The following is a 15,782-nucleotide window of genomic DNA, read 5'->3' as shown; positions in this document are numbered from 1 at the left end:
TTTTCCCTTGTACTACATCAATGCACTGATGTGATGAAATGATCTGTATGGATGGCATGCAAAACACAGTTTTTCACTGTACCTCGTTACATGTTACAATAATAAACCAATTTACCTTGGCAAAAATATCAAATCTCCCTCAACAACACTACCAAATTCGCACCTCCAAACAACCATTCACTTTCAATGAAGTGATATTTTTCTTTCTTGCATTTGACATTTACAATCTCACCGTGATCATAAGACCAACATGATCAGATGCTGTCTGGACATTTCGAGAGCACAAATAAATGCAGTCAATGGAAATGAGTATCTGCTGCTTGGAATATAAACAGGCACTCTCATTGTGCCCTGGTCTCCAAGAGAAATTCTAACCCGCAGAGATTCTTTAAGAAATATACACATACTTTAATTGGAGGTTATTTAAATACAAAGCAACAACAATGGGAGGGGCCAACAGGGGTGGAACAGTGGCTCAGCAGGAAGAGCCGCTGCCTCACAGTGCCGTAGACTCGAGTTCAATCCTGACCTTGGGTGCCGTGTGAGAAGTTTGCACCTTCTTCCTCGAACCGGGTGCTCTGGTTTCCTCCCACATTCCAAAAACACGCAGCTTGGTAGGTTAATTGGCCACCGAGAATTGCCCCCAAGTGTGTAAGTGAGGCGTAGAATCTGGGAGGGGAGGGTAGTAGATGGGGAGAGGGAGGCATTGGTGGAAAATGAGTATTTGACGGTCAGATTGGCCAAAGGACCCATTTCCTTTCTATAAATCTCTACGACTTCATGAATCCAGAAACGGAATATACTCAAGTAACTGAAGAAAAAAGCGAGAAACGTGTCACCTTTTGACAAGAGAAAGGTTAGTAAACCAAGCAAACTGCTCTACATCAGCAGTGTAGACCTCTTCTCTACTCAGAATTGTCAATCCTAAAGACTTCCATCTCTGCAAAAATAAACTTTTGTAGCTCCTTACTGACACTTCAAAAGGGACTAAATGAAATCTGCACAAATTATAAACATTTTTACTGATTTTTGGATATTAAGAGATTAAAGGGAATGAGGTTAGTGCAAGACTACTGAATGGTTCCCTGGTATATAACACAGACTCTTGACCTCACAATCTACCTCATTGTGGCTTTGCACCTTATTGTCTGCCCTGCACTGCACTTTCTCTGTAACTGTAACACTTTATTCTGCACTCTGTTATTGTTTTACCTTGTACTACCTCATTGCACTGTTGTAATGAATTGATCTGTATGAATGGCATGCAAGGCAAGTTTTTCACTGAACCTCAGTACATGTGACAATAATAAACCAATTTACAGAACGTGGCATTGTGGAATGTGGTAAAATTAGTCACGATCATTCTAAATGATGCAGCAAGCATGAGGGGCCAAACAACTGAGGCATCCAAAGGAAAACCCCATCAGAAGTTGTTGCATCCGTACCTGAAAAATAATGGAAGGCACCATCTCCAACTGAAGGAACGTGTTTGAAGTGACCCCCCCCACCCCCCCACACAGACCATCCAACTGCACAAAGGGATTGTAGTTACAGAGAAAATACAGGAAACATTTGAGAAATCAGAGGGGAGTTGATGTTCTGGGTGTGGGCTCTTTCACTGAGAGCTGACACCAGCTGCCCTGGTCTCTCCACAGATGTGATCCAGCCTGCTCAGTTTCTGCATAATGGTCAGTTTTTATTATCAACTTGCAGCATCTACAAATCTTTTTTTTTAAATATAGTGAAACCCCAATTTTGCTTTTGCTAGGAATTCTTTGAAGTCAACCACAATCTTATCAGGGAAGCAAAGGGATACTCAGAGTCCTGTGGAAGGGTCTTGACCCAAAACGTCGACCATCCCTTTCCCTCCACAGGTGCTGCCTGACCTGCTGAGTTCCTCTAGCAGTTTGCTTTTTGCTCCAGATTCCAGCATCTGCGGTCCCTCGTGTCAACAACCTTAACAGTTTGGACCAAGGTTGGGCAGCAATGAAAGTAGTTGACTTCACTGAAATTATTGAAAGGCCTGGACAGAGTGGATGTGGAGAGGATGTTTCCAGTAGTGGGAGAGTCTAGGACCAGGGGGCACAGCCTCAGGATAGAAGGACATCCCTTTAGAACAGAGATGAGGAGGAATTTCTTTAGCCAGAAGGTGGTGAATCTGTGAAATTCATTGCCAGAGTTGGCTGTGGAGGCCAAGTCATTGGGTAAACTCAAAGTGGAGGTTGATGGGTTCTTGATTAGTGAGGGCATCAAAGGTTACGGGGAGAAGGCAGGAGAATGGAGTCGAGAAGGAAAAATAAATCAGCCATGATCGAATGGTGGAGCAGATTTGATGGGCCCAATGGCCTAATCCTGCTTCTATGTCATGGTCTTATAAACCATATGAAAATCCAGGGTAATACCATTCTATTTCCTAATACATTCCTCAAAATATAAATCAACTACTGATCGAAACAAGAATCCTGGTACTCTCTGGTCCAATAAAAGTGCTTCCAAACCATTTCTTCCTCCAACATTGATGACTGCACTCCCACACTTCGATAAAGTGGTAGCTATAGATTTCTGTTCCCATTTCCATTCACAGGGAGCTCTCATATTTCAGGCTGATTGCTGTAGGGTCCAACCTAATCTCTCGAAGCAGGGGTGGGGGCAGGTAGCAAAGGGGCAAATGAGTGTCACATGAGAATGCCCAAGGGCAGCCACCAACAACTGTCTCTGGAATAATGTTCTGGGAGACTCGAGACAGCGGAAGGTCAATAATTATTATGATAAATGTTATTTTAAGCAAACTGAAGTGGACAGAGAAATATCCAAAAATTGGGCAACACACTTACAATGAGAGCAATTTTAACAGGAACCCACTGGATTCAGTAAACCCCGTACTTACACTCACTCCAATAATAATCTCCATCAATTTCAGTTGTGGCTAAAAATCAAGTTGGCTGCAGAACCAGCCTTGTCCCCAATGCCCTCTCCATCTTACGGATTTAGAATTTCTCCCAATTTACCATCATTGCTTTGATCTCCCATGACCTGATTCAACATGGTAACTCAACCAGCATCCACTGAAACTAAGCTTCAGGACTGCCCCTGTAAAGGTACTGTAGGTCTTGTATTAACATTACAGTTCTCTGTACCTTTCTTTTCCTCTTGAAACTCAATAAACTCAAGTCAAACGAAGTCAGTAATTTCATCATAGTATTTGACCCTTGTTTCTGCTTCATACAGATTGGCAAGATTCCTTTCTTTAAAGCCTATAGTTGGAATCCACTATAAGCCAAGTGAAAGCAGCAACAAAGAGGCTTCATTTATCAAGCAGTGTTTGCCGGTTTCTCAAAAGCAAACATATTTTCCTTGGAAATGCTATTGATCAAACGTGCCTGATCTATTAAGGTCTTAATATCCATCACTTCCACCTTGAAATCCATACAGCACGGTATCAATAATAGAAATAACGATTGCACTAAACTCAAAGATTAATTATCAGGACATTTGCAGTGTAATTTCTGAGCCACACACTGCAAGTAGCTTTCACACACAAAGGGTTCATTAATGGACAAAACATCTGCTTTCATGCCCAACTGGCAAGGGTTTGAGATTTTTATTTTAAAATCAGCCTCAGTAGCAATATATCAACAATTAGTAGAGGAACGAGCAAGAATGCTTAATTTGTCCAATGTGCAAGGTATATTTTCAGGTTAACTTTCCAAGAGATAAAACATGGACCACAGCATCACATCAGATCTGAAGCACAGACTTCCCTTTAATATTTTCTGCTGCTTTCAGATCAAAGTGTAGATAATAAAACCACTGGATGCAGCTGCCTTGCTTTCTCTGTGCAGAGCTACTGAGCAACACATTTACCATGTAGATATGTTTCTGGTCAAGCTCTGGGCTCAGTAGGGACAAGGAAAAGCCTCACACCCGGACGAGATGTGATCATTTACATCTTCTCCTCGCACAGCACGCCTCCCTTACTGGCCTGAGCTTTCTCTGTGACAGGATGCACATTTCACTACCCTGGTTTCAGAGCTCAGCTTGCGGATCTTGCCTCAAGAACATGCATTCAACTCTTGCAAGCAAGTCACCTTACTTAAATAAAAAGGTGGTTTAATAATCTGCTCGAGGTCTGTCACCAGTTTCCTGGGTCTCTTGTTCCCGCCTCCACCTGCTCTCCGAACAGTGGACATACAGCCAAACCACCAGCTCTAACCCCTGATGTCCCCTGTTCAGTACTGGGCTGTTGGCTGTGCACTGGCGCTTGGTGAACAGACGCCAAGGATCTCACTGACAACATCTCCACCCAAAGCTGTTCACCCCGCCAGCCCTGCAGCTCCAGTGCAGGTTCCACTCCCCAGATCCCACTTCCAGCAACTCTCTCCAGGGAGACCGAGCTGCATCCGCCTGATTCACTGGATTTGGAGAGCAGCAAGGGTTGGGTTGGGTTGTATTGGATTGGGTGGGATGAAAAACCAGACGCCACCTTCCCAGAGAGATCACTGCCCCAGAGAACATTGTAGGCAGCTGGAGGCTGGTTCTATCATCAGCCCATGGGCAAGTATAGCCCCAACTAGAGTTGGGCTTGGCTGGACCCCTTGCCCCAGGTGAACCCACCTGCCCGCCCTGTGCACACACACCCACCCCAAGCCCGGCTAGCAGTGCCCTGGGGAAGGTGTGCCAGTGAATGCCCAGCGTCCAAGCAATGGGTCAGCACAAGGCACCGACACCAGCTCCCCCTTCCCCCCCCCCCCCCCAGATACCGTGGGGTAGGCGAGAGGGAAGAGGCACCCACAGCGGGAGCTGACAGCTGGCCACCAGGTCTGGGATCACCCCGTGCCACGGTTACCGGCTCCTGCTGGCCGGAGGGGGGGGGGGGAGGGAGGGAGGGTTTGCTTGCTTGCATCCCACAGGAATATTTGCAAATCGTCCCCCCCAGAAAGCAGAACAATGCAAAGCAGGGGCGCAGCGGCGGCTACAGCCGGAGCATCCTCAGCGCTCGGAGCGATGCACAGGCTCCGCGGGAGAGCGGTCGCCACACTCCAGCAGTGCAGCTTATTGACCAGGCGAGGACAAAGAAACCGCTGGATTGCATTAAATAACAGCCCCTGCCCCAGGTGCAAACACAAGCACTGCGCCAATCTGCATTTAATGCATCGAGAGAAGAATTTGCAATAAATCACACGCTGAACTAAGCGAAATGATTGTTTTGCAGAAAATTAAGATGCAATATTGCTCACTGTTCCAATTTTTTTTTGTGCCACCCTGAGAATTTCAGGTGCATTAATTAATTTGCATTTAAGAAAATAAATGTGTCTGTTACCTGTGGTGGTAATCAGGAGGAGCCCGGAGAGGAAAGTCCTGCTTTGTGACATACTTGGCGCTGCTCAGTCCGCTCCAGCCGCCGTCCGCTCCGCGCTCTCGCCCACTCGCTGCCGCTTCTGCCTCCACCTGATCACTCCGCGCTCCTTTAATTCAGGCCGTCTCCGTCCGCTCGCCGCCCGCCCGCCCAGCCGCCTCTCTGCAAGTAGTGCCCCGCTCCTTTCCCTCCCTCTCCAAGAGATCCATCCGCCCCCGGAGATCCTCAAAGCCCGAGGTGGATTCCCTCCGCTTTCCTTCAGGCTGGGTCGTCACCTCTGCGCCTGCAGAGCGGAGACAATAGATCCCGCAAAATGCTGCGCCTGCAGTTTCCAAATTGGGTTTGATGACAACTAATGAGTTAAAATAAACAACCGCCGTCGGTTGTAAACATCAAAGCTTAGGGGAGAGGTTGCAAAAGCAAGATTCTGCGGATGTTGGGAATCCAATCAAGGACCAGTATATACTGTAGTTCCTTTCTCTCCTCAGATGCAGCCTGACCTCTGTGCATTTTCTGCTTTTGCATTGCATTTAGTTTTTAGTTAAAGCCGGGGATGGGTAAGGTTCCCTGCTTTGAGCCTCTCCCTTCCACCTTACGAGGAATGTCCCATTTGGGAAGCTTCTGAAATGATCTGCACCAAGCAGGTACCAACAGAAGCATCACTTCCCACAACAGAAAGGGATTTATTACCGTGTGCATCATCGCTGAGGTCCAGCATCCATCTCAAGATGCCCTTGAAGTGAGAAGCTGGCTGGACCATTTAAGAGGACCATGGTGGTTCAACCACATTACTACTGGTCCAGAGCTTGAGAAGATTTGGTATGTTACCGAAGACTTGCTAATTTCAACAGATGCACAATGGAGAGCATTCTGACTGGTTCCACCACAGCCTGGTACGGAGGCTCCAATGCACAGGATCGCAAGGGGCTGCAGAGGGTTGTAGACTCAGCCAGCTCCATCATGGGCACAACCCTCCCCACCATCGAGGACATCTTCAAGAGGCGGTGCCTCAAAAAGGTGGGATCCATCACTAAGGACCCTCACCATGCCCTCTTCTCGTTACTACCATCAGGGAAGAGGTACAGGAGCCTGAAGACCCACACTCAATGATTGAGGAACAGCTTCTCCCCCTCTGCCATCAGATTTCTGAATGGTCCATGAACACTCATTATTCCTTTTTTTACACTTTATTTATTTTGTAATTTATAGTAATTTTATGTCTTTGCACTGTACTGCTGCCACAAGACAGCTAATTTCACGACATATAAGTCAGTGATAATAATTCTGATTCTGGAGTCACAAGCAGGCCAGATCCAGTCCAGCTGGAAGGGTCTAGCCCTAAAATATCGACTGTCCATTTCCTTCCATAGATGCTGCCTGACCCGCTGAGTTTCTCCAGCACCTTATGTGTTGCTCCAGATTCCAGCATCTGCAGACTCTTGTGTCTCCAGATCCAACCAGACATTGGATTCCCTTTCCTAAAAGACATCCACGAACTAAGTTCATTTTCACAACCATCCAGTGATTTTGCACTCGGTATCACTAAACTTTCGTCCAACCCAATTAATGAATTGTGCGTTACATTTTACATTTTATCTCACCTGTTTATTTTAATTATAACTGTAAGCATTTGAGGATTAAGTGTAATTTATGGCATCATCTTAACAAGAATTTTATAGCACACTTTCAAGGCATCCCAAGAACTTTTACAGCCAATCAATTTTTTTGAATTCAAGCCATTCTGGTGATTTTTTGAAATATTTCAGCCAATTTGCTCTCAGTCAAGTCCCACACTGAAGTAAAAGATCAGGTCCTTTGTTTCAATTGGGATAAGGATTAACATTGGTAAGGACACTGTAATCCCACTCCACTTTTCTCTGTGGGATCTCTGTGGGAAAGAACAAGCAAAGGCTCAATTTCTGTGCTTTGAAAGACACAGCTCCAGTGGTGCACTGCTCCCACACTCCTACTGTACATTGCTAGCTTAATGTCTAAATCTCTGAAGTGAGACTGGAATTATTAACCTTTTCAGTCAGGGACAAGAGTTGGCCTCCAGTTTTATCTTCACTCAGTATGCAGAGTCATCAAACCTGTCTGCAACTCTTTTCGCAATAACTTATGGAAGGCATCACCTGATTTGAGTCGTGGGGAAACCACAGATCTCTTACAAGTACTAATACTGAACACGAACAGACCAGATTACCAAATGAAGAATCGTTCTTTGCTCTATTTGGTGCATTGCGTCATAAGACAACCTACCAGTCAATGCAACTTCTTTACAAGATTTAATAATTCTTCACCATCCAAGAAGGATGACTGTGATCCAAAAAAGTTATATTCCAAGTACAGTAAAGCTCTGACAACACTCTCTCCTGATGGTTTGGCCTCCTTTCAACTCACTGAGACCCCATTCCCGCACTCATTCTCAACTCAACCGGACCCCGTTCCCATATTCCTTACAAGCTCACCGGGTTTTGTTTCCCGCACTCTCTTTAAACTTACCTGGTTCACTGGAAACTGTGTATAAACATCTAAGGAAAATGAATTAAAAGAGTGACAGGCTATCAATAACATCCAGTAGTCTAGAAAATCCCCTCGTCCGCACCGCCAAATTCCCAAACGTGTCGGATTATTGGAGTTTGTACTTTCTGAAAAAGAACGTGCCCATTTCACAGTTCACAGCCAACTGAATGATCAATACTGTGCCTCAGGCCCCCGATGCTACCTGTTTTATTATGCACATCTAAATGAGACTATTAGTGATGCTGAGACCTCCAGAAAGATGATTAGCTCTACTGGGGAGAGCAGGCAGATTGATTCGGCAATGGGCTGATGCCCTGATGCACTGCACCTTGAAGTTGTTGGGTTGTGTTCCCCCCCATATTAATTTCTGTGATGGGCTATTGGCAAAAGAGTTTTAAAATATTTGACGATTTCTCAACAATAAACCTGCATATCAATTCTCCCATAACAGCCGAGACAAAAATGTTCTAAACATAATAAAAATCGTAATTTTCCGTATGAATTGTGAGTTATATTTTCCATTCATATGTTGTTCTTCTACATTCTCTAATCTTTTGGTGTTATAATTAAGAGAAAAGCTTTAGTGTTTGTAATCTTTTACAATAATCTGATCTCCCATTCCGTCCCTTAAAATGAAAGATAATAAAGGTGAATAAAACATTCGGCCGTAGAAAGGAATTGTGCACCTGCCCAAACACCAGATATAATCTTCAGTCATCTTCCTCCTGTATGTGTCCCCAGGTTTGTAAACACCATCATAAATAAAGCAGGCTGTTTCCATATCCATAAGCCCTCCCAAGAATAAATGTCACACCTTGTCTGAAAACTGTGGGACTAAAAATATTAATAATTTGGCGGCCACTTTACAGAGCAACAATCGAAGGGAGGCACAGTAATACAGCTGGTACAGCCACTGACTTACAGCACCAGAGACCCAGATTCAATCCTAACCTCTGGTGCTGTCTGTGTGGAGTTTGCACGTTCTCCGTGTGGCCGCGTGGGTTTCTTCCGGGTGTTCTGGTATACTCCCAAATCTCAAAGACGTGTAGGTTGGCAGGTTAATTGCCCCCAGTGTGTAGGTGAGTGATAGGTAGACTCTGGAAGGAGTTATTGATAATGTGGGGATTAATGTAGCATTAGTACAAGGTAGGTGACGGGTGTTTGATGTGGACCAGGTGGAACAAAGGACCTGGTTCCAGGCTGCATCTCTCTATCACTCCATGATTCTAACTCCAGAGTAGTCCTCAGTCAGGTGATGGAGGATATACACCCATTCAGATCTAGTAGTTCCAACCCAAGGCCACAATCCCAAACAATTGCACATTTTGTCCCTGATGATCTTCCATGGAAGGAGAATTATTTTGGCCACTGTAGTTATTTTTATCTTCATTCAAGGGATATGGACTTCGCAGGTTGAGCCAGTATTTAATTGCCCATCCCTGGATGCCCTGAGAAGGTGGTGGTGAGCTGCCTTCTTGAACTGCTACAGTCCTTGAGGTGTGGGTATGTCCACAATCCTGTTTTAGGGTATGAGTTTTCAGAAGGATGGAGGGGGGGATCTCATTGAAATCTACCGAATACTGAAAGGCCTGGATAGAGTGGATGTAGAGAGGATGTTTCCATTGGTAAGAGATTCTAGGATCTGAGAACACAGCCTCAGAATAAAGGGATGAGGAGGAATTTCTTCAGCCAGAGGGTGGTGAATCTGTGGAATTCGTTGCCACAGAGGGCGGTGGAGGCCAAGTCATTCGGTGTATTTAAGGGCAGAGATTGATAGGTTGTTGATTGGTAAGGGGTTAAGGGTTATGGGGAGAAGGTAGGAGAATGGGTTTGAAAAAAATCAGCCATGATTGAATGGCGGAGCAGACCTGATGGGCCAAATGGCTTTATTCTGCTTGTTTACCTTACGGTCTTATGGAGTTCCAGAATTTTGACACAGTGACTGTGAAGGAACACATCTGCTAACATATCTGGACTTCTAACAAAATCATAAGATATCATATTCTTTCACATTTATATGTTTTCCTGAATTAGCAGCCAATATTTATTTTCATTTATTTCCAAGCTTTATCATGGGAAGAGATTAGCAGGTGGACAGAGGAAATGGTTCAAGAATGTCTCAAAGCCCCCTTGAAAAAGGGAAACATTTTCTAATTTAGCTTGTCTCTATGGCTAATTTCTTATTCACTTCTGAGGTTGGTTTTTCTGAGGGTTAAAAGCCCACTTGCTCCAAACGTACCTTCATCGACCATACCAATGACTCTCTGTTGCTGAAGTCCAGCTAGAGGCATGTCATCGGCCAAGGAAAACTCTTGAAGCCTTACAAGAGCATTTCACAATCTTATTCGATCAACTCCCAATGGGTACGAGCTCTCAGATACCATATTAGTGTTAGCAAGAGGCTTCATAATATTGACGACACAAACCACCACACAGCATGCTAACACCATTCATTTTTCTATTAACAGATGAACAAGTATGTCCAACCCCCAGATTTAATGAAATCTGGAGGAAATTCTCAAGACTCAAAGACCTCAGGGCTTCACAGAAGAATGCGCACATGGATTACTGAAAAGCACCAATCCAATAAAGTTTTAAGCTCCAATTGTATCCAAAATGGAAAGGCAAAAAGTGTTAATGTTGAACCCAAAGACTGAAATTGTCCTTGAAAGTCAGTAGATAGGTCAAAAATGTACAGTAATATTTTTAAAATGATAATTACAGATCAACCTTGAGTTTTAAGATTTGTTTATGTAGAGGACAGAAAGACATTCTTCAGGTTTTTTTGCTTAGTGTACTTTTCTCTGCTGGATCTTATCTTCCGAAATATCGAGCTTTGTTTATAACTGTGTTTTTTAAGACAGCATCTTAATATTTAATTTTACCTGTATAGCTTTCTAAGTTTATAATTATAATTTGTTTTCAGAAAAACAATATAATCAGAGAATGTTGGAATTACTCATCAGGCAAGGGAAAGGGAAAAAAAGTTTTAACTCCAATCTAATATTGAGATGATTATCTAACATGCACACTAACCACTCAAATTTAACATGAAGCAACAAGTATTTAGTTAACTTTATTTTTTGGCATGGCTAATAATGTTCCTTGGTTTTAACTGAAGTTTCTGTATTTCTTCGTTCATTGGGATGCTGTAATGAAGCTCGATTTTTGAATGCATTGTGGAAGTCAACAAAATTAAATGGGGGAAGATTTGGTGCATTATATTATTAAGTCACAGGAAGGGTTGATAGTACACTGTTCAACCACATTGGAGATGTAAGAAACTTAGGATGACTTTTCAAAAAATTCTATCAGAATAGGAGTTTAACCTGTTGTAAATAGTAATAAAGAACTTCAGTATCCTTCACTTTTGCTCGTTCATATTTATAACTTTTAAATATTTCTATTCAACTCGCATGCATTGATAGTAATGTCAGATATAAACATTCAGATAAGGTATCAAATCCAACAGTATGTGGAAGTTCAGTGACCATACACATTCGTGCTGAAGCATCCTGAGGTCGACATGTGCATTCCTTTTGATGTTTATTCAGTTGCTTTGTGTTATCAACCTCAGTTCTTGGTCAGTTAGGCCACACATGACTGCAATTAGAACTTGCTGGTTGAGTAAAATACACCTAAAAATCAACACGAGAGAGGGAGCAAAACAAAGATGTCAATGTTAATTGTAATTCTTTGGAAGAATTTTACTCCAATAAGGGATACTTTTCAAAATGGTGCATTTTATTTTACATGGATTGTCACTTTAAATTTGACTCAATTAATTTTTAATTAATTATCACAAAAATGTCCATGACATAAGAGCTGAAGGGAACATACAATTTCACAGGATCATATTGTGACCAAGAGCATTGCTTGATCTATCCATTTTCATCTCCCAAAAGGCAATTTATAATTCGTGCTGCAGTATAATTTCTGGTTATTGTGTTGCCTGTTATTCAAATAAAGGCTTCATGCCTATCTGAGAAAAATGGAATACTCTGCACAGAATAATGACTCGCTGCCTTGCCGGCACCATGAAGATTGACATTTCTCCATTCTAATTGCAGCATAAGCTGATTTTTGCCACCAGTATAACTGGTGCAGTCCAAAAAATCCATTAAATTGCCTTTGTATTCAATGCATAAACTCCAATACTATTGTTTAATGTAGATAAAACCATGCAACTGTTAAGGCTTGATTAGCATCAAGCCTTGTGGGCATGATATCAGCACCTACCTTCACCCATTGATAAGGTTCCTGGCATAGCAAAACAGGGAGTCGATGATATTTTAGTTTGCTCATTAAAGCTTTAATTGTAACTGTTAAAATTTTGCTTTTTTTGTTCTAAGAAGTAGAAAAACTTAGTTCTCCTCCCCTGAAGGACTAGAAAATTGAAAGAAAAATCACACTATTTGAACGCAAGGGCACAGGAAACAGAAGGTGGATGTTCAGTCCCTCAAACCTGGTCTGCCTTGTATTTGGTGGCTGATCTATGACCTCACTGCAGTTACTCCATGTTGCGTAGTAATTTGGTTGACAACCATCTATCAGTCTCAGAATTAAAGAGCAGAAAGAGCAGAAAGAGAAGAAAGAAAGAGAAGCAGGAGCCAGTCAAACAACCTGGACAAAGTGCTGGAGGAACTCAGCAGGTCAGGTAGCATCTATGGAGGGAAATAAACAGCCCATGTTTCGGGTCAAGACCCTTCATCTAGACCCAGGTCTCGACCTGAAACGTCGACTGTTTATTTCCCTCCCTAGATGCTGCCCGACCTGCTGAGTTCCTCCAGTATTTTGTGTGTTGCTCCAGATTCCAGCATCTACAGAATCTCCTGTGTCAAACAACCTGGCATTAATGGCCATTTCCATGACTCTCTGCTTGTAGTAGTGATTCCAGGTTTCACTCCTGAAACCCTTAGACCTTGGCTTCCTGGTCCTAGACCCGCCAACCATGGAAATAATGCCCTCTCTCCATTCTATCAGTTCTCTTTAATGTGCTGCTTTTTTAAAAAAATCACCCCTTAACCTAAATTCTGGGGAAAATATTCTTGGTTTGTGGAATCTCTCCCCATTATTAAGCCTTTGGTATTTACACACTGCACTCCCTCCAAGGACAATACATCCTTACTGAGGTATGGTGCCCAGAACCATTCATAGTGCTCCCAGTGTGGTCTAACAATGCTTTATTAACATTGTAGTGTGATTTCTTCCTCCTTATCCTCTGGATATGAAGGCCAAAATTCTATTAGCCTTTCTGATTATTTTCTGTATATGTCCATGAAATCTTCCTGATTGATGCACATAAATCCCAAAACTGCTTTGGACTTCCACTGCTCTCAGGGTCTCGACCTGAAGCGTTGACAATTCCTTTCACCTCCACAGATCTGTTCAACCCTTTGAGTTCCTCAGATAGAGGTATATGTATATGTTCTATTCTCTTAAGGACAAACTGGATGACCTCCCAATGGCCTACATTGAAGTCCACTGATCATCCACATAATCTACTTTTATTGCTTTGCAATTTGATAAAACCAATTAATTTCAAATACCATTACTTTTGCCCTCTACATTGAATACAGTAAAATTCCAGTCAGCTGCTATCCAACAATTCGGAAATCCCGAGTTTGGTTTGGCATCTGGCCCACCAGGTAATGTTTTCCACACTCTCTTGAGATTCACCAAGGTTCCAGTTCCCAAGACTCACTGATCTCCACACTCTCCTTTGTCTTTCCTGGACCCAATCTTCATCAAGACTCAGCATTCCCACACTCCCCAAGACTAACCAAGACCCTTGTGCCTACACTGTCCCAAGACTAACCAGGGCCCCTGTTCCCACATTGGCCCAAGACTAACCGGGGCCCCTGTTCCCACATTGTCCCAAAACTAACCGGGGCCCCTGTTCCTATGCTTCCCTGAAACTTTCCAGTTCAATGGAGAACTTATTATAATACTGTGTGATATCATTAAAAATACTAATTAAAAGTGTGTCAGAGAAGTAATAGGAATAACATCCAATTCTCTGGAAAATCTGCTAGTCCTTCACCACCAGATTCCTAGACTATCCGAGTTTTAGCATATTCACAATATTTATATTGAACCGGATGAATAAATGATTTTGGTTCCTTTCAATTTGTGGATGATTTTCTGTGGAGCATCTTGTCATTGAATTGGCTTGGAAATCATCTGAGACAACACATTCAGACAGTAGGTTAGATGTTCAGAAACTGAGTTGCAGGATATCAGCAAACATGATAACATTTCCCTGAATTGCCAGCATATTTAATCACAAAAAAAAACATTTTGGCAGCAATAATGATTAGCATTTTAACACCACTCTGTGGTGCAGTAAAGTGAAGAGAACTAGACTCCGTTGCAGGAAGGCTGCAGCTGTCATAAAGAGAAATAAGATGAGAGATGGCCATTGCAGCTGTTACTTGTGAAAATTCATCCAGAGGTGGGATTTTCTGCTTATTAGCTATGAATGGGTGAGAATCTAATGTCAAGGTAATCTCAGAATGAGGTCATCAACATAGCACATTGATGTTGCAATGCACCATCCCTGGGTTGGCACAGTGTAAGTACATTGATGGTATTTCACCAAACTATTAGTTGGCTGGCAATAGAATCACGAGGATGGTGTAGAATGAGGGGGGTGACCAAGCAGAAGGAACAGTCATTATCCTGACACATAGCTGGTCACCACTCCCAGGCTGAGACACAAGAGATTCTGCAGATGCCGGAATCTGGAGCACGAATCCTGATGAAGGCCCTCGACTTGCAACGTCAACTTCATAGATGCTGCCTGACCTGCTGAGTTCCTCCAGCATTTTGTGAGTGTTACCACTCCCATGCTGCAAAGATTGGGCTCCAGGTTCCTCGCAAAGCCCTGAGCAAGGTTGGAGGTGGGCTCTTCGATGCTTTTGGACAATTTCTGCAGACTGGACAATGCCCCAAGTATCTCAAAGTGCAAATCTTTGCCAGCGACTGACCCAACAAAGTCCTCAATGGAGACATCTAGGGGACTAGGGTAAGATAAGATAAGATTTCTTTATTAGTCACATGTACATCGAAATGCACAGTGAAATGCATCTTTTGTGTAGAGTGTTCTGGGGGTAGCCCGCAAGTGTCGCCAAGCTTCTGGCACCAACATAGCACGCCCACAACTTCCTAACCCGTACCTCTTTGGAACGTGGGAGGAAGCCAGAGCACCCGAAGGAAACCCAGGCAGACACGGGGAGAACATACAAACTCCTTACAGACAGCGGCCAGAATTGAACCGGGGTCACTGGCACTGTAATAGCGTTATGCTAACCACTACACTACCCTGCCTGCCCCAGCTCTCAGGGGCACAACACACAATAATTCCCTCCCCTATTTGTGCCATAGTCACCACATCATAACTCACTCTACTTCTTCTCTTCAAACTCACACTCGCACCGCCAACACAACCCTCATTCTTCCTGTTTTACATCCTGTATGTCAACTGTTCCACAATTGCAGACACATTGTTTGAACACCTCACTGCAGCGGCACTAACATACACTCTTCTCTGCTGTAGGATCAGCTCATGAGGAGAAGTCACACAGGGCTCATCCACGTCACTATTGTTATTAAACTGGAGAGTGTACAGAAAAGATTTACAAGGATGTCGCCAGGACTCGAGGGCCTGAGTTATAAGGAGAGGTTGGACAGGCTGGGACTTTTTTCCCTGAAGCATAGGAGACTGAGAAGTGATCTTATCAAGGTATAAAAAATCCTGAGGGGCATAGATAGGGTGAATGCACTCTGTCTTTTTCCCAGGGTTGGGGAATCAAGAACTAGAGAGCATAGATTTAAAGTAAGAGGGGAGAGATTTAATAGGAACTTGAGGAACAATTATTTTATACAGAGGGTGCTAGGTATG

The 15,782-nt window shown here is 43.4% G+C and overlaps 1 protein-coding gene across 9 annotated transcripts in view; it reads right to left on the bottom strand.

The window, feature by feature from the left end:
- The window catches only part of LOC127583556 (neural cell adhesion molecule 1-like), a 435,935-nt gene extending 430,492 nt beyond the window's left edge, over positions 1-5,443 (bottom strand). For all 9 annotated transcript variants that reach the window (XM_052039651.1, XM_052039654.1, XM_052039652.1 and 6 more), the window contains exon 1: positions 5,321-5,443. In XM_052039651.1, the coding sequence (XP_051895611.1) occupies positions 5,321-5,372 (52 nt within the window). In that variant the 5' untranslated portion in view covers positions 5,373-5,443. The remainder of the gene's footprint in view (positions 1-5,320) is intronic.
- Between the last annotated feature and the right edge of the window lie 10,339 nt (positions 5,444-15,782).

The sequence above is a fragment of the Pristis pectinata genome, chromosome 27 (genome assembly GCF_009764475.1).
Source record: "Pristis pectinata isolate sPriPec2 chromosome 27, sPriPec2.1.pri, whole genome shotgun sequence".
Taxonomy (NCBI): Eukaryota; Metazoa; Chordata; class Chondrichthyes; order Rhinopristiformes; family Pristidae; genus Pristis; species Pristis pectinata.
Note: the sequence above shows the minus strand (reverse complement) of the source record. Positions and strands in the feature narration are given on the sequence as shown.